The sequence below is a fragment of the Zonotrichia leucophrys genome, chromosome 5, assembly GCF_028769735.1.
Source record: "Zonotrichia leucophrys gambelii isolate GWCS_2022_RI chromosome 5, RI_Zleu_2.0, whole genome shotgun sequence".
Classification (NCBI taxonomy): Eukaryota; Metazoa; Chordata; class Aves; order Passeriformes; family Passerellidae; genus Zonotrichia; species Zonotrichia leucophrys.
This window is the reverse complement of record NC_088175.1, coordinates 10,556,825-10,576,587: the sequence shown is the minus strand read 5'-3', so window position 1 is coordinate 10,576,587 and position 19,763 is coordinate 10,556,825. Positions and strand designations below refer to the sequence as shown.

Genomic DNA, 19,763 nt, shown 5'->3' with positions numbered 1-19,763 from the left:
TTCTCATTCCATTGTGCTCAGGAAGCAAAGCTACACTGGCTTTTGGCATGAAGGATTTGGGAGGTTAAGGCAAAATGCCATTGAACTGTAAAATTTCCAGAGTTTGAACTGATTCAAAGAACCCAGGGAAAATGGCAATATTCATCCACCATGAACTCTTCCCCCATGAACACTGAAGTGCTATTTCACTTTGGATATGCATCACTCCAATCCTACTGTGTCTCAAATAAAATGTAAAGTGTTAATACTTACCTTTTGTTAAAAGCAAGGGGTGGATACTTTGAAATGATTAATGATTTTGAGTGAAGCAGCTGTCAAGTGAGCAAGCCTTAGCTGGAGCTTGACTGTTTGAAATCCTGAACACTGTGTGAAAAATGATTTTACTTCAGGTTGAGTATCCAACTTTATCAGACCCAGATATGTACTCTCTAGTCACTAGTTATCATTAAAGTTCTCTGTAGCTTTGCAGAAGTATTGGAAAATTTCGTGTGGTGGTGGTGGTCTGATGAATTTATTTTAAGCTGGATATCTATTACATGTAACTGTTCCATCTGGTAGTTGAGAAGAAGGCATCATTCCATTTATTCTGATGCTCATTTGCTGTAGTGTGTTAGTAGCAGATTTTTATTAGCTTTTTTCTTCCATGGAGGGAATAGTGATGGCTTGTTATGTGTCAAATTTTCAGAATTTCATTTCATGTGTATGCGAGAAGTAGATATTTTGCACATAATAGTCAATATAGTATTTATGCTAGAAAAATCATCTCATGCCCCTCTAGTGCAGATTCTCATCTCAATACCAAATTAGTGTGTAGTGCAGTCTTTTGGGTGCTGGGACACTTCCAGACTTCACCCTGAAATTTACAACATAAATATCACAATGGGAGCCTTTAATCCTGTGCTCCTTGCCACACAGCCTGGAGTTTACAGTTTTCAGTGTAAAAGTGGCTGAGGTAGGTCCTGCCCCTAAGCCTGTAACTCCACAGTAGTGCAGGAAACACCCTGCTCCTGTCTGTTATTCCTTTCAGGCAAGGATGACAAACTTGGTGAAGTATTGGCCCTAGATTGAATCCACCTCAGCTCCAATATGGATATACAGTTTCTGTTAAATCAATGTCAGAAACATACTTAGATATGCAGGTGATTTGAGTGCATAAATATACAAGGAACTAAACAAAGAATGCCTCATTTGAGCTCAGTTTGTCACACCAAATGTAGCTTAGTCAGCAGGATATGGCCTCATGTATGTAGGTAAGATCAAGAAATGAATTTAACTTATTATATTCTTAAAGGAGCCCACAGATAACCTCGAGGATAGTCTTCTGTATACTAGACCTGAGTTTATTATAGGAACTGAAGGAGAAGAGGAAGACAAATCAGCACCAAAGCATGGAGAAAACCCAGGAAATCACACAGAGACCACAGAAAATGCCGGTAGGTAGAGGCTGAAAAGGTTATTGCACTAAGGCTTTAAAAGAAATGCTTATACTCATATACAATACAAGCAGTCTTTTAAGTCCAACAGTGCACAGTCACTTTTTTTATCATGCATTTAATTCTTTCAACATATTAATTGGATAGGCTGTAAAAAAGTTGATAGCAAGTGTGACTGTCTCCCAAAAGTGTTAAAAGAAGTCTAGGCTTTTTGAACATATAAAGTAGCCAAAACATTAGATGCCACATTCCATGCTATGCAAACTTTGCTGACTGCAGGATTAATGTGCCTAGAATTAATTTATCTCTCATCACCTTGACATCCTTTAGTTTCATTTTGAATTCATAGATAAAAGAATTTTAATATTGTCTGTAACTTACATTTTTAACAGCAATAAAGAATGACACAGAAAGGAAGTTTTGTTATCAGCAGCTTCCAGTTACCTTGAAGCTCATATACACGATATTGCAGGTAACATTGATTGCTTGTTAGTTTAGTTTGTATTGTTGGTGAAGTGATGTCATTGTGTTGAGAGAGAAACATCTGTTTACACAGGAAATGTCAAGGTTTGAAGAACCAGACATTCTTTTTAACATGCTGAATTGTCTGAAGATCCTGTGTCTTCATGGGGAATGCCTGTATATAGCAAGAAAAGACCATCCACAATTTCTTGCCTATATTCAAGATCACATGTTGATTGCCAGGTGGGTTATTATTGCACATTTTGTCTTCACACTTCATTGGTTCTCCAGGTATACATCTTTGTTAGTGCCAAAGAATTTGCAAGTTTACTATGGGAAATTAACAAGAGTGGTAGAGGAATTGTGGAAAGATTAAGAAAGTTATTGCACAGGCTAATTAAGATGTAAATGAAGTCAAGGTAACCCTGCAGTATCCATCATAGCTACTCCATTGTGAGCCACCTCTTTTGCAATGAGTCAGACTCTCATATTCAATAATACCATTACCTGAGACTGATGTGTCTTCCTATACTCTACAAAATAAAATAAAGGATGTTGTGAAGGCAGGCACAGAGTTTATAGGGCCTTAGCATTAAAGCTGAGACAACAATAGTATTTCACCTTATTTTTTGTGAGGGACAGGAAGTTTGTTCACTTAGAGTGAATTGGATTGTAATCTGTGCCTTTTAAGATTCTCTTTGGAGAAAGGGACTTCTGAAGAAAACTAGCTGAGTAAACATCAGCATATCATTGTCTGAAATACTGTTTGTCAGCACTTAACAGCTGCTCTGTATTAATTTCACTGAGTATCTCCCAAGACTGAGGGTTTTAACAGCCTAGAGAATCTGTCCTGAATCTATACCAGCAAATTGTGAATATCCAGCTTCTTAGTTATTTGTGGATGCACATGATTTTTGGTGTCAAGGTAGTTCATGTGGCTTATGTGGTCATGCTGAAACTCCTAATTCGTAGCACAGACTGTGTTCCATGACAGTTGTCTTGAACTAGGCAAACTCTTTCAAAATGAAATACTTCAGAGTAAGGAATATTTGAACCTGGATTTTCAATAAAAAATGCTGTAGTTGAAGATTTGCAAGTAGCTCTGTTTTCCTACTCTGTTTTTACTACAATCCACTCTGTAGTATTCACATAAATGCCCAGCATGGCTCAGAGATTTTCATGGAAAGTTCTTTACATTTAGAAGAAAGGATATCAAGGGAGTGTCTTTATAAGCAGGCTTGCTCTTTTTTGTCTTGCCAGCTTATGGGGAGTTGTGAAGTCTGAATTTTCTCAGCTTTCTTCCCTGGCAGTCCCACTTCTTCTTCATGCCCTTTCACTTCCTCATGGAGCTGACATTTTCTGGACAATCATAAACAGCAATTTCAACAGTAAGGACTGGAAGATGAGATTTGAAGCAGGTAGGCCTGAGAAATATACTTTATTTTCTCTTTGTTTCTTCTCTGAAGAAGTAGAGCTTTCTCTGCAGTAACTGAGGAGACATATAGCAGATGATGAACTTTTTGCTGCTTTGCAGAGTTTTGGAGATAGTTTGGTGCTAAACTATGGCAAAACAGTGTGCAGTAAAATGAAGGGGAAGATGCGACATTTTGGATAATAAAAATCAAAATTATAGCTCTTTCTAGCTATTTTTCTTTGTTACTTTCTCAGCTGTGCATATTTCTATGTATTAATCTGTGTATTAATCAGTACATAAAGCATTGCCTGAATGAATATGCCTCTTGTCTCACTGCTACAGTTGAGAAAGTGGCTGTGTTGTGCAGATTTTTGGACATTCACTCTGTGACAAAAAACCACCTACTGAAGTACTCTTTGGCTCATGCATTCTGCTGTTTCCTGACTGCTGTGGAAGATGTCAACCCAGCAGTGGCTACAAGGGCTGGACTATTACTTGACACCATAAAGAGGCCAGCTCTACAGGTGAGTGTGCTACATGGGAAAAAATACATTCCAGTGGGAAGCTGCCTTTTCACCTGGAGTTCCCATGTACAGCATCACAGTCCCTGCTAATACCTCTTTAGGCAAGCATTACTGGTCTTGGTACTTGGCATATGCACAAAATAACCAAGGGAATGATACTGCCCTACCCCAACTTGGAATCATGGAAAAAATAATTCTTAAGATCAAGTTTAACCATAAATATTTTGATGGCTGCAGAGGATTATTGTGTTTGAACTGCTGTTGTAGAAAATGACTTTTTTTGATTATTTGAAAATAATTTGGTATTTTACAATTAAAAAAATAAATTTCTAAGTCTTATGAGACCCTGCTGAGCTCACAGTGAGAAAATGTATTTGGGCAAAACCAAACCTGATCTTGATCTTTTCAAGAGTCACTTAGACATGTAATATTATGAGTGTCAGAGAGCCTGCCAGTCATGATTCTCATGATTAAATCTAAACAGATACCTAAGCAAGAAAAGCAAGATAAAAAAATAAATTTCATAGAACAATTCAGTTCTAGTTCTGTGGAGAATAGAATGAATATGTATTTTAAAGATCTCAGGGTTACTGCCTACAAAAAGCTGTTAATGTTTGCTAGTTTAATTCCATTTGGTACCTTTTCAAAATGATTTCCAGAGAAATTGAGTTCAATGACACTATTACTGAACTTGGGTTCAATGAGACCAGTATACTGCACTTTCATATTCAATATGTCGGCTTTCTTATCAAACATAAATCTTGACAGTCCAGTCAAAATTCTAGTGCAGATATTGTACAGAAGAATTTTCAGGCTAAGTGCCTCTGATACACTTCACAGTCTTATCTTGCTTTCCCTGTTTAACCTTGGTGATTCATTCTTTTTGTAATTAAGGGCTTGATTCAGTTACATAAATGTAACCTTTTTCTCAGATGGGGAGCATGAGCAAAGCACTTTGATATTATGTACCAAATATGCAGTAGGATAGGACTTTGCCTGTACCTTTCTATTACTCAAAATCTTAGAAAATTCTTCATTCAAAATATGATGCTAATTTATCTCTTTACTTACCTTACTCGCTCCCTGATACCAGTAGCATTAGTTCTGATTTAAAGGACTTGGTACAAAAAGGAGCTAAACCTTGATCCTATATTAACCGACAGGAGAAGTTATGAGCTTTGACCTCCCTTTATTTAAAAAATCCTTAAGAGATCTCATATCTCAGTTATATGTTGTTTTCTTTGTTTCCCTCTATAGGGTCTCTGCCTCTGCCTTGATTTCCAGTTTGACACAGTTGTCAAGGATAGGCCCACAATTCTTAGTAAGCTTTTGCTACTTCATTTTCTAAAAGCAGATATCCCAGCTTTGAGCTGGGAGTTCTTTGTGAATCGCTTTGAGACCCTGAGTTTGGAGGCTCAGCTTCATCTGGACTGCAACAAAGAATTTCCTTTCCCAACAAGTAAGCATATTTCAAATGAATCTGATTGCTTTTTATCAGCTTCTGGAATTTTAGCTGCTTGCAAGAGTCTGACAGAGTTGCAGGTCTCGTGTATATAAATTCTCTGAAATTTAGTAATCTTTGAGGCCAAAATAAAATAAATTGAAGTTAGCAGTTTTTACTTCCTGAATACAGATTAGGCTGTTGCACTTTTGGGTGTTGTGTTTTGCTCATTAGAATGTGATTACCAGCCTTGGTTGAATTGTGGTCTGATTCTATGATCACCTGCAACCCACACTAACCCACTTGTTCTATTGTAGAAGTTCTAATGCTGTCACAGTTGCTGTTCTTCAAGTCCCAGATCATGCCCAGTCCTGTCCTGTGGTGGGTCTGTACAAAGTCAGCCCTAGGAGCTGTTTGACCCTCTGAAAAGCCCCAATGTGTGTGGCACAGTGTAAGAGATACATGGACTCCTAGAGCCAGTGCTCAGTTAACTATTTTTGCAGTGACAAATGTTTTTAAATGTTTGTCCTGTTCGTACTTGATTTCTAAAGGAGAAACCAAATCTTCCTTTCACTAGAGAGGCACTAAAAATTAATTCATGTATAAATTTTTAGAATGCTGAATAATTGAAAACTTCCTAACCCAAGTGGTGGCCTATGAGTCAGATCTATTTCCATTTCCTGGAGGAGATGGGAGCAGCTGTTTGAACAGTGCATGTTCCCTCAGCAGCCTAATGCTTCCTTCTACATTTGCATGGAGCCCAGTACCTAAAAAAGTCTAGGTGCTGTGACTGCTCCACAGGACAGGGGTGGAACTGCAAAGGTATTTTCTTCTCCATATGTGAGTAGCTTGATCCAATGCTGGGAACTGCTGGGGTGGCCTGAGGAGGGTGTCTTGACACTAGTTTCTGACACCTCTGGCTGCAAATGTAGGGCAATATCTTTAAATAGGAATATTTTTGAGTGATTTAAAATAAGCACAAAAAAATGATCAGATTTCTTTTGAACCTTTTTCTTTGCCGTTTCAAAGAGATGGGTGATGTAAAGGATGGGCTCACTGACTTCAGTCACTCAGATGATTAAACTCAAAGGGTTCCAGTGCACTGTAGATATGAGTGTGAAAAAGTATTGGTGATCCCATTAAGACATGCAGTGATACTGCTGATAACACCACTGTAACTAACTCCATAATCTACACTCACAGAATTTTGAATTCAAAATCAGGATGGTAGGTGCAGGCAGAACAGGAGGTTAGTAAGGCAAAACTACAGGCCATGGTTAGGTTTGAGTACACCAAATGTGATCCATACTTGTGAGATTTCTGCTGTTTTAAATGGGGGCACCTCATATTCTCTTAGCCTGAAATTCAGTTTTTGGCTTCAAGAATCTGTTTTTGACCAACATAATCTTTTAACACAGTTATGCCTCTTGGGGCTGTATGGTTTTCAGAATGAGAGCATGCACATGAGTACCTTGCAGATGGACCCCGTGGGCCCATTTGAAACTTTCTTGGCTGAAGTGGGACCCGGGGCCCAGTTGCATTTGGCACTTGGCAGCAGTAGGACCCCTCCCCGTGGTGTGGAATGAATCCTAACTTGGTCCATTGCATTTGCAAAGCTATCACTGCTGTCAGGACAAACGTGGCCAACCTCAGTGATGCAGCAATGTGGAAGATCAAGAGGGCTCGTTTCGCGCGAAACCGCCAGAAGAGCGTGCGCTCCCTGCGGGACAGCGTCAAGGGACCCGCCGAGTCCAAGAGAGCGCTCTCCCTTCCTGAAACCCTAACCACCAAAATTCGTTGAGTACCTGTTTATGTTTGTGTGACACACCTCTGGCTTCTCCCCATGGATCGTATCCCGTCGATGGGTACACATTGGAGTTGTCAATATTTATCCAATAGGTTTCTGATAATGACAAGTTAGGGCATTTGACAAAGAGCATAGACAAGTTGTGTCTAGATGTGTCTGTTTAAAAGGCCAGAATAAAATGCTCCAAAACTAGTTTGTCTTTTCTAGATCTTTATTTTTATTTGTGGCTAATATGCAGTGGTTTTGTCTTAAATAGATACAGATTTTACTGAAAAAATCCTCTATTACTAATACATTTATTAATTATAATTATTAATCAGTGCATGCAGCATCTGCTAGATGTCTTAAAAACAGCTGTTAATGGCTCAAATGGGTTTTTGAATATATTCAGCATTCTGTTGGTAAGGAAACAATGTCCATGCAACATGTCTTTCCTGATGGCTTCTACAGGAGGACTTAGTGCTAGAAAACCATGGTATTGTCTGGAGTGCCATGCAGATATCTTTCCTAGCAGAAATGAAGCTTGTCTGTTCTCCTTTAGAGAATTTTGCAAACACAAATTATTCTTTATGTTTAAATTGAACCTCTCACATTGCTCTTACCCATGTAATAGGAACTGATAAAACTTTCAAACCTGGTTGCTAGTGAACAATTAACTTAAAAGGTAATTTTCTTTCCAGCACTGCAATATATATTCTTTCCAACACAGTCCCCCTGAATATTTTGGAATTCTTAGGTAATCCTTCATGACCAATTACTGATGCTGCACAGGGACTCCTGTGTGCTGACTCTTGTACCAGCGAAATTAAATGATGGAGAAAATTAGTTATAGAACATAGTGCACAAAATCTGTAGGGCACACAAATGACATGTTCCAAGCAGCTACACTCATTGCCTGACAGCAGTGCATGAGTAAATGAACATAAATGTGCTAGCACTGAATATATGCTAAGTGTAAGATGTCAGTGCTGCCTTATTAAACAGAGTTGCTCTTGTTTTTTTTCTAAAGCTGTGAGCTTGACCAGACATGAGCAGTCTGCACCAGCACTTGGAGGAACACCAGAGCAAACACCAGGTGGGTGTGACAAAAGAGGTGTATTTTGATGGAACAGGAAAAGGAAGGCTCTAACTCTGACTTTCTTGCTGAATCATGAGATAAACTTGCACAAGATGGAAGTTGTCTAAATGAATCACCTCAGCACGGTTCCAAAAAGTGTAAATTGAAATTTTTCTCTCAGTCTGTACTGAAAGCTGCCTCTAGTTGTAAGACAGACTTTGGAGTCTGTCAGCTATGCCAGCAGTGCCTCACCCTCCTGTGTTTGATTGCCCACAAGTAAATATTTGCTAGACTGGCCCCATGGGTCAGTTGTTTTGAGTCAGATCTTTGGGTCCTTCAGATTTTAAAGACAGCAGACAGAATGCTTTTGCCTGTCAGTACTGTATATTACACTCTGCGTGCTTATAAATATCTCAAGTCCCTTATTTTGTATTTACTGACATTTTCTGAAGATGTCACCGCTCTGTCAGGCTTCCGTAGAATAGGTAGCACAGCAGGATCCAAGGAATCTCTTAATAATTTTGGCTACTGACAGTTATTGCTCTGAGTGCTGTGTAGGCTGATGATTTGGAAATGAAAAGATGTCAGATTCAGATCTTTTCATGTTCTGTCTTCAAGACTTGAAATACTTCCAACAGATGCAAATTCCTAATCAAAATATATCAGCTTATTTGATGATCAGCTGAAAAGAAGATACCTTGTCACTGTGGGAGCTGACTAAGCTGTGAAATGAAATAGAGGAATTTCTGAGTTCTCAGGATATAGTCCTGCTGTGCTAGCCCAGTGAGAGCTGGAAATAAACTAGTTCCTTACAGAACATATGTGTGGGTTGTCACAGGCTCACAGAGGGAACAAGTGACATCATGATGCAATAAACAGGTATATCAGTGGATGATTGTTCTTCATTTAACAGCACCAACCACCTGCTAAATACTGGGCTTAAAGGAATTTGTTGCATAAGAACTGTCAGTCCCACAGTAGGCGTTGTAACCCTTTGTGGTTTTATTAGATGTATTTTGGTATTGCTACACTTTACTTTCCAGGCTTAGGTAGTTCATCACCTAAGGTTAAAACAAAGTTTCCACTAAAAATGTGTACATAAAATGTTTCATGCATCTAATAACTACTGAGCTCAAGAAAATTCTGATAATATGATTCAGGATATGACGGATGATTTGGAAACTAGAAGACTAATTACTGTCCCTTTTCTCCTGCCCAATATTTATTATTTCTTCCCAAAAGTTTGTATGTTTGTAAAAAATTTTTTTTGAGGTTTGTTTCAGTTTTTAACGCTACATTGGCAGTACTGAGCATATGTGTTTCAGCTAAGGAACTGACTGACTCCTAAATGGAGGATGTACATCTGTTGTAGAAAAACATGTATTTTATACATAGCCCTTGAATGAACCAGTTTTCATGCTCATCTGTTCTTTCTAGATGTAAACCAGGCATCCTTGCACAGTCTAAATGCAAGCTGAATTCAGTGTGCATTCTGTATGGATTAAGCACCAGGATAATGTTCCTATGTTCTGTGCAGTATCCTGGACAGTCAGTGAGAGAGTTTCAGTGAAGGGGATCACAGTTGGGATGATGAACCCTGCTATAATCCTGATCTGCTGTTTTATGTTACATTGTGATATACCTTAAAGTAATTTGAAGGTGAAGGGGTGTGATATAAGGCACACATGAATAAAGAGATGAATCTTTGGAGATAAGGCTAGATTGAATTAGGGCGTGGAGGCTGTATATTACCTGGCTGTGTGTTTGGTGATGTGAGAAGGTTTTGATGAGGGCTGGGTAGGATAGGTGTCTGTATCTGTATACCTTGTATAGGCACATACAAATACTCGTGAATTTTAAGGGATAAAAGTTACCCTAGCCACTGTAAAGACAGAGCTGTCTTGGATTTGCATTCCAAGCTTGGATTTAAACAGCCTCATGTGGTATCATGTGTATCTTCTGTTGATGAAATGAATGTTTAGTTCAGGCCTGGTATAACCTAAGACTCATTCCAGACAGCAGAAGAAGTTTTCCAGACTGTGAAGATCTGGATTAAACTGTATTGTACAGTTTCTGTAGTTGTAAAGAAGTAGTTCTCCATTGCTGGATTTTTGCAGGTTCCTACATCAGAAATAAAAATGGGGTGAATGACATTCCATAGACTTGATCCTTAGTACAGCTGTGACAAATCAGGGTGAAGCTCTGTTCACTCTATCCTGCTGTATAGTTTTCTTTGAGGGTACAGTATGAGAAATGAGCTCTTTAATGCATCAGAAAGTGCAGGAATATTTCTGGAAAAGTAAAATGTCAGGAAAAGTCCTGGGAAGTGTCTGTTAGCTTGTGTTAGAGTTATGAAACACTTTTGAAATTGAATATTTTATCACTGAGGTTCTAAATTACATTGTTCAGCAGGTGAAAATAAAATGGTTTAAGCTTTTCAGATTAATTACTCTTTGGATTCTATTTGGAGAACCAGTATTTATTTAGAGCCCAATGATCTTTTCATTCGTTTCATCTTATCTCCTTTAATTTATTGAAAATCTCACAACATGTTATAGAGATGAAAATAAATAGGGCTGAATAATACAGTCAGAGATCATCCTTATGAAAATTGTGTCTTTATGATATAATTCCATGGAAAATTTTAACCTGGGTGTAATATTATATAAGAATAAAGATTATTTCTCAGTTTATATCCATGAAGCTAAGATTACTTTCTGTGTATATTTTTGAAGTACTTCTGAAAATGGTTTTGCTTTATTTCTGATTCTAATTATCTCAGAATTCATTGTTTTTGTATCTGTAAATCTTGGTCCAGCAAAAGTTGGGTAGAAAATGTCCATTTTGAAGGAGGGTTTTTAAGTAAAAATCCCAATGAAAACTGGAACAAAAAATGTTGTATAACATAAAGTTCATTATTTCTTCTAATCCAAATAAGACCAATAAAGGAAAATTATTCTTAATAGAAGTGGATCTGAAAATTCCTGCCCCCTGCATAGTTTTAATTTTCACCTGTCATAGAAATGACAACTGTCTCCCATGCTTTGCAAAACAGCCAAACAAACCTCTGTTCACCCATAAATACAAATGCAACACACTTTAAAACTATTAAAAAAAATTACAGACATTGCAGTTTTTCTTGTGAAGAACCTAAGACAGATGCAGTTTTACCAGCAAAGGACTCCTTTGGCAGAATAGCATATCACATCGAGAATATAAGTAAATTAGAATATTAAAATAACACACTTTATTTACAAGTTATTTGTAATACTACAAGTTATTTAAGAGAAATACAGGTTTGTGCTAATAGGGGAAGTCTTCATTCTTTGCTTAATCATTGTTTTGTACATATTTTCATATTTCCTACCCTGGCCATTTTGTACATTTTCCACTGGCAAAGACTGATGTCTGTTCGTGTTTACTGAGGAAAGACTGATAACCATACCAGATGAGAATTTAGTGGCAGTAGGATTTGATGGATGTGGAAGAGTAATAATGTTCAATATGGCAGAAATGCACTGGGATGGGAAATAAAGTGCTCCGCTAAGCATGGGAAAGCTGAGGAATGGAGATGAGTGACACATTAGGTGTTTCTGTGCTGTTGGACCTGAGGCAACAGAGGAGCAATGTCCTCAGAAGTGCATGCCTGTCTCCTGCAATTTCACTGGCTGTATTTGGGCAGAAATGGAGCGATGAACTCTGGGAAAAAATTCTGGTGTGTTCTGTACCCTATTGTTTGGATTTACAGAGGTTACACGGTGTTCTCCAGAGTCTGATACCAATGTCTCTTGTGCCCATAGGACAACCTTCCCCAGAGAACGATAATACAATAAAAGACCTGCTGCCAGAGGATGCTGGGATTGACCACCAGACTGTCCACCAGCTGATCACAGTGCTGATGAAGTTCATGGCAAAGGATGAGAGCAGTGCAGAGTCGGACATCAGCAGCGCCAAAGCTTTCAACACGGTCAAGCGCCATCTGTACGTCCTGCTTGGCTACGATCAGCAGGAAGGATGCTTCATGATTGCACCCCAAAAAATGCGTGTCTCAACCTGCTTTAACGCCTTTATTGCTGGAATAGCACAAGTAGGTGAAGGCACTTGCTAGCTTTTGCTGCTATTTATTATTGCCTGTTGTTGAAATAATGGTAGCACAGCTTTCTTTGTAGTGAAATAATGGCTGAATGAGGTAATAATCCTATGTTGGCGATGAAGAGAGACAGGCAAGACTGACAGGTGATCAGAATCTGAATTTACTTGTGCACTACCAATGCTTATATACTGTTTTAGGAAGACTAGTAACATTTACTACAATGATTAGGTTAAAATCACAAACTTCTGCATATTACAACATCTCTTGCTTGCAGAAGTTAATGAAATTTTCTTTTTCCGTTAAACCAGTCTGATTGAATCTTTTTTAATCCTCAAAGTTCTGTTTGTTTTTGCCAAGGTATCCTGTTATCAAATCTCTTCTGCTAACCAGGTCCAAAGTCCATCATCTGTCTTGTGTCCCAATGTCTCAACAATCCTACTCAATACTTCCATGCATTTTCAGCTTGTGAAGAAATTTCTTTCCACTGGTAGTCTAAAGTTGCTGCATCACTGGCAAAGAGATTATAGTTTTGTGTGCATGGAGGCATGCAAATACTACCACTGTATGAGAAATTAGAGGCTGCTTCTAACCTCTGCCTTCTTTCAAAAGCCTTTGAATGCCTTACTTTCCTCATGAATATTTCCTCCTTTGTTCTTCAGGAGGACCTGTTCTTGTTTTCTTTCCCTATGAAAGATGAGTTTCCCTACGGAAGAAGAGTTCACAGTCTGTGAACTCTTCAACATTCTTCACTTTGCAGGAGGCTCATTTTTCTTCCTTACAGTGCAGCAGGACTTTCTGTTCTCCCTTTCCTAGGGAGTGCTATTGCCATTATGAAGTTTTGCCTATATTGCTGTGATAAATTACCAAGCATATCCTTGCCTTGTGCCTTCTTTCTCCATCTTGTAAGGAAGACCATAATTTTCTACCTCGCAAGGCTTTTCTAAAGCTTAATTAATTCCTGCTGATAGAGTAGGGGGTGGTAATGGTCTGAAAATGTTTTGCACTTGCAGAATATTCCTATTTGCAGTGGAGCATCATCATCACTTCAGTGCTTTTTCCTTATCACAGTCTCTCATAAAGGATTACCTTAGGGGATGAAGAAGGCTGTGTTTACAGACGTCCTCTGTAACTTTCAAACATTGCTCATACATAAAGCTACCCTTGTCTCTTCTGGATCTGCAGATCTTAGCAAGATTTTCTGGTTCATGCATTTGAATCAGTGATTTTTCAAAATTAAATGTGATGTGGATAGTTGGATAAACTTTCACAGCTGGAGAGATGTCAGGTATTCATATTTCAGGAAGCAAAATAGATGGTGTTAATGCAAACTGAGTAGCTGCAAATGCATTGGGTTCCATTGTCCCAGAGCTCTGTGTTAATCATCTTTTGTTTGTGCAGTTTTAAATTAAAGAGTGTAAATCAGAATCAGACCTGTTGCTCTTGTATTGAGAGTCTGGAAGTGGCAGTTCAGATCACAGAGCAGCATCTTCCACATTTGTTTTCCAAGTGTTTTCCAAGTTTCGAAGCCCAAATTTCAGTGATGATAATTGGACTGATTTTCAGAAGTGCTCCTTACTGCAACTGTAAATATCAGCCCCTGCCTTTCTCTTCCACCTTTAAAATGTCTTGTGTGAGCCAAATTCACCGTTTGTGTTTAAATCTTTATAACTGAATCCTGGTTCCTCTGATGTCAAAAGGAGTTTGAGAGTTTCAGTAGTCCAGGGTTTTTTTCTGTGCAGCAGACATCAACTTTAATTTGTATTTTGGGAGAATTATTTTCTTACTGTAAGGCTGCTTTGTGTTTGGAATCACCTTTTCTGCAAGAGAAATGCCATTTGTAATCTGAAGATGTGTTTACAGAGTGAAAATTTAGTGCTGAGCTCTTAAGAGATCTATTTCAGTTGTTCTTCTTTCCCAAGCCATAAATATTTGCTTTACCCCCTGAGCTGCACAAAGGTTGGGATTAGGTTTGCTTGCTGGATCGCTGATTTTGATTCCAAGCTTGGTTCCAGTGGAGACTTCGATTAGAAAAAAACCAAAACCAAAAATAAAATTTTTCACCGTGAGCTCCGAGTGTTCTGGGCTCCGAAAGCCCGGGTTGCTCTGCAGGGGCGCTGTTTGCCCGCGCGGTGGCGCTGTTGCGCAGCGCGTTGTCCCGGCGCGGGCTCCGCTCCGCCTCTCCCGCGGCCTTTATTCCTTTCTTATTCCTTTATTCCTTTCTTATTCCTTTATTCCTCCGTTCCTTCATTCCTTCATCCCTTATTTGCCTACGGCAGCTTGGAAAGTGGTTCTGCTCAGCGGCAGGCATGTTTGCGTTACGGGATATGCTCCGTTAGGCCGCGCTCTGCCTCCTTTCTATGGACGAGCTGGTCCTACCCGTGCTGTGTAACTCTCGCTCCCTGGGCGAACGCGGCATTACGGGGTAGGACCGAATTTGGTGATTATAAATCATATATTCGACTGGCTCACCCTACATGGATAGGCACGGGATTCATCTATTCAGCTCTGCACAAGTATTTGAGACAGCTGCACGTCAGACTGGAGAATTTTACAGGGAAAAATTCTGGTTGGCTTGTTCCGGAGAGAACTTGAGACCACGAGTTTAGTGTTTGTAAATTAGTCTCTTCTGCTTGTTCTATTAAAAACAAAACAAAGCAAGTATTGAAGTCTGGATGTAGAGAGCTGCTGATAAAATTCACTAAGTCCACTGAAACTGCAGGGGCATGTTAGATCTTGGGAGTTGTGTTGGAGCTGCCTTGGCCTGTTGCTGCACCTTCCTGGGTGTCAACCAGCATAGGGCAGCATCAGACACAAGAGCTTTGTGGAGCCTTGTTATGGTCTGTTCAACTGCTGATTTCAGCATGTGTGATTTTGAAAACAGCTCATGTTGGAAGACTGATAGGAAGATAATGAAAAATGGCATTAGAGTTTCAAGTGAAACACAGTTGTGCCAGGGTAGTGTGAATATATGGCTTCACTGCACTTCTGAATCACTCCTAGGATTCAAACCACTGGCCCCAAATGGCATGATGCTCTTCAAAGGTCGTGATGGAGACATGGCATGTGACTAATAGTGATCACAGCAACCTGTCTGCAGCAACACCACTACTTAAGATTGATGAGCATTTTATTTAGAGCAAGATAATTTTCATTTGCTTTAGTCTTAGATCCTTTAGGATTTGTGTGCATAAACTTCCTGCATAACATAGTGGACACTCTTAACTTCAGTGGAGAGTGGGAACCTAATGTGATTACCTGATTCCAGAACCTGGGGCTTAAAAAGACCCAATGCCTAATGTTGCAAGCCTATTGAGAAAAATAAAGAAAACTACTGGTACAATGTTAAAATGTTAATACAAAACACCCAAATAACCAAACTACTTGACCCCCAAAACTCATAGGTACATCCTGTTGAACATGGGATATACATGAAATGTTTTTGTGTATTGAAGCATGATCAACTTGTGCCATAATACAAGGCTATTTCAGCATAATATATTTTCTGAACTTGCCAGTGTATCTTAAAATTTAAACTGTGCTGGATGAAAGGCTTCCAGAACACATTTGCTTTGTTTCATTCTGCTTGTCTGGCTAAAATGAGAAGGTGGCAAGCTGGCAGAAAGCTTTTAAATGGTAGTGAGATTTTCTTAAGACCATTGATTTCCTTTCACTTACCTAATACCTCAACTGTATTAATTATTTTATTTTTTAACATTGGTGGATTTGATTTTGGTGAGGTAACTCCTGTGTTCCTTTCAGGTGATGGACTATAACATCAACCTGGGAAAACACCTTCTTCCCTTGGTGGTGCAGGTGTTGAAATATTGCTCTTGTCCTCAGCTAAGGCATTACTTTCAGCAGCCTCCTCGTTGCTCCCTCTGGTCCCTCAAGCCTCACATTCGGCAGATGTGGTTAAAGGCTTTGCTTGTTATTCTCTACAAGGTGAGTGGTCTTAACAAGATACTGTCCACAGAAAAAATTACACTTCAATTATAAATTTCTTACAGGGAACACATAAATGTGTGGCAAATGAATGGAACTGTAAAGGACAATTTTCTTTGATACACTGACTGCATTTAATTTCAGCGTCTGAAATAGTTGGGATTTAGTCTGTGCTTCTGACTTCCTCTGTACTTCTTCAGTCTTTATTGTCTTTCAAGTGTTTACTTGAGAGAGGAAACTTTACTGGAGAAAGGAAAATACTGATGTTAAAATAGGAAAATGATGTATGGAGTTCCAGTGAGGAGTATTTTGAGTAACTTAGAATTAGTTTAAAAAGAAACAACTGAGTAGTGACTTTAAATGGAGGAATGTGCCAGTTTAGCAGTTTGTATTCTTCAGTTAATGCTGTTAAATGCTGTTAGAATGTAATGTGTTTATGCACTGAAATGGAGCTGTGAATACTTTTGATATGCTTAACAAATTTCTAGCAGGTCTATAGGGTGTACAAGGAAGTGCAGACACTAAATGTTACTAATATGGACTTTTAATATTTTATTAAAATAATTCTGTGTACAAAGCTGACAGGAGTCCTGCTTCTCATGATGTATTTGGAAATGTATAGTGAAGGGAAGGCAAAGGGCATCCAGCTGACAATATTATTGTGATTTTTCTGTTTTACTGCCTAAATGTTTATCCAAGGAGAAAAGTTAGTTTTTAAGCTGAAGTTTTTCTCTTTTGCTGAACAGTACCCCTACAGAGACTGTGAAATCAGCAAGATTGTACTTCACCTAATCCACATCACAGTCAATACCCTCAACGCTCAGTATCACAGCTGCAAGCCCCATGCAACTGCTGGTCCTTTGTATAGTGACAACAGTAACATAAGCCGATACAGTGAAAAGGAGAAAGGTACTTTAACACTCTGGTTTGTATGAGAGCCATTGATTCAATTCACTAAGTCTTGCAGGTGTTGTAGAAATACGTAAATGTGGTCTGAGCTTTAGAAGGTAATATTTGTAATTGAGTCTGAAGTGGGACTTACCTGACCAGGATAGCCATGTGTGGTAAAAGGAGTTCTCAGCTTCTCTGTAGGCTGAGCATAACACAGTGGTCTCACATCTTCCAGGGGAGTGTATCTCACACTCAGTCACCATGCCTGGATAGTTCTTGGCCTTTTTTAAGGCAGTGGTAGCTGATCCTACATCACACAAGGTGTGCAACCAGTGTGACACCACATTCTGATTTAACTTTGTAATAACATGAAATAGTAGCAAATATCGATACAGAAAGACTATGAATTCAGGCTATAGTTTGCTTTACTGTTTAAAGGAGCTGAAGTTGACAAGGTTAATGCAAATGTGTAGGTGGATGTCAAAAGGCAAAACAAGGGTTCAGTAGTTTGTGTCTGATGGTGAGCTCTGTATGTGCTTACGAGGTGTAGCAGAGGCACTGTGATGATATGAACTGGTGCAAACTTGGGGCTTCAAATGCCACGGTGTCACCGAGTGTAATTCCTTAGGTTTGTGAAGTTTTTTAATAATAAGTGTTAATGATTAACGTGCTCTTTTGACATTCTGTAGCCTTCTTTCAACTATTTTGCCTTTTAGCTGCTTTAGATGTTGCTCACATCTTCCTTCTCAAATAGTGTTTGTAGTATGCAGAAAACTCTTCTGAAGAAAAATCCAAGAAACTCTCTTGTTTTCATGTCAGTACCTTTTCTTATTTTGCTACTTGTTGCTTGTGAAAAGATGTACAACAAAAACAAGAGCACAACATTTTGTTTACCTGAACTCCCTACTACTCTGCTCTAGCAAATTAAAGCAATCTTAATGGGGATCTAAACTACATATTGCATAACCTCACTCAGTTGGACATTTTGTATTGCTAGTGGAGGGCTAAAACACAACTGTGGCCTTACTATGAATTTGTCTTTATTTTGAGACAAGTTAATGACTTAATTCATAATGACTTACTAATGCATTTATAAAGTGCATTAACTTTCTGGATTGATTCTGAGACATTTTAAAGACAAATTTAGGTGCCCAAGTCCCCAGTTTGTCCAATACCGGGTCCCTGGGTGGCCTTATGTCTCATTTCAGCTTTGTTTCCTTATGTTTACAGTAAGGAGAATAATATTTACTTGCTTTCCAAAGCTGTTGTGAAGGGCTTTGGGCTGCACAGAGGTAAAGGACCATAAATGGGCAAATTTTACTCTGTAAATACTGACTTAACAACAGGGCTTGTTCTCCTCCTTTGTGGAAGGGCTGCAGAAACAGGAGGATGTAGAAAAGTTGTCTGTGACTTACAAAAAGCAGCGAATACAATTCCCCAAGGACTTGGATAGTTGAAGCCTTTCCCACCTTTTCTAAAGAGACTTGTTTAATCACTGGTCAGGTTGTGTGTGTGTGTGGGTGTGTTGCTGTCATCATCAGAGGTGGTGTTTAGATAGTGAACAGATGAGGATTTTGTTGTCAGGCAGCAAGAATTCATATGCTGAAGATGGATTTCCCCAGTATTGAACTTTTCTCCTAATTTTTCTGCCAAACTTCATTGTGGAGATCAAGTGTACAGACTGCTGTGAAACTGATGCTAAATCTTGTGACAAAAAGCATTTGTTGGTAAGGGGAAGAAGTAGTTACACATAGGACATGACATTAAAAGTGGTCTTCTAACTTATTAAAGCCAATACTGTAGAAATTCTTACTATCAGCCTTGATTGATTTTTCTGGATTCATCATTTCAATTAGGTATCTTGTCCCTGATGCCTTTAGGTGGCAGTTTCAAAGCTTCATATGTACTAGCACCTTTCCAGCAATTTCAGAACTGAAAATATTTGTCTCATTTAAGTCTTCAGTTTTTGTCCATTCTAGCTCTGTGACTTATTGCCCCTTCAGTCCCAGACACTAAATGCATTTCCTCTCCATATTTGCTTGCTACAATAAACAAAGCCAACTTTGTTTTTCTTTTGAGTGCTTTGTTTTTTTTCCATTGTCTCAGTAGTGTTTCTTATTTCCTTGGAGATGAATCACTGGATATAGAATTACAGAATGATTCCACATGATAGATTTTTAAATTTTTTTTAATTTCTGTTTTGTTTTTAATAGCTGTTTCATATAGACAATATGGCATTTTTTAGATAGATAAATAGATTTGGATCTTTCTTTTCCTTTGCCATTTTCGTCTGGCTGGTCTCAAATCAGTGCTTAATATTTTACTATTATTACTTAGATCAGTAATTTCATAATTCATACTCTTAGGTCTTATTCTATTAGTGTTACCATTATCAGCTTCCCAAGATTATCCATTTCTTCCTTTTTCACTTTCTTGTTTTGCTGGTTCATTCCTTACCTTGTAGTTCTTTCACTAATTTCCATCTTCTTCAATTTACCATTTCTCACTGAGCACTACAGAAGTTGTTTACTCAAGTCAGAGTCCCAATCTAGTGTATTTCTTTTAACTAAAGAATCTGTAATATTGTATGTATTATATGTATTATTAGTAGAGAAGATCACCTTAGAATGGTAAAAGCTTTGTTATACTTTTGCTGCACTGTAACCCATTTCTCATTTCTCTCAGACCTTAACTCAGGA

General features: G+C 38.6%; 1 protein-coding gene across 5 annotated transcripts in view; it reads left to right on the top strand.

The window, feature by feature from the left end:
* The window catches only part of UNC79 (unc-79 homolog, NALCN channel complex subunit), a 108,531-nt gene that overhangs the window by 38,591 nt on the left and 50,177 nt on the right, over positions 1-19,763 (top strand). For all 5 annotated transcript variants that reach the window (XM_064713857.1, XM_064713859.1, XM_064713858.1 and 2 more), the window contains exons 20-30: positions 1,292-1,433; positions 1,826-1,905; positions 1,990-2,138; positions 3,156-3,313; positions 3,652-3,833; positions 5,091-5,292; positions 6,891-7,070; positions 8,091-8,156; positions 11,939-12,225; positions 15,991-16,173; positions 16,920-17,082. In XM_064713857.1, coding sequence (XP_064569927.1) covers positions 1,292-1,433; positions 1,826-1,905; positions 1,990-2,138; positions 3,156-3,313; positions 3,652-3,833; positions 5,091-5,292; positions 6,891-7,070; positions 8,091-8,156; positions 11,939-12,225; positions 15,991-16,173; positions 16,920-17,082 — 1,792 coding nt within the window. The remainder of the gene's footprint in view (positions 1-1,291; positions 1,434-1,825; positions 1,906-1,989; positions 2,139-3,155; positions 3,314-3,651; positions 3,834-5,090; positions 5,293-6,890; positions 7,071-8,090; positions 8,157-11,938; positions 12,226-15,990; positions 16,174-16,919; positions 17,083-19,763) is intronic.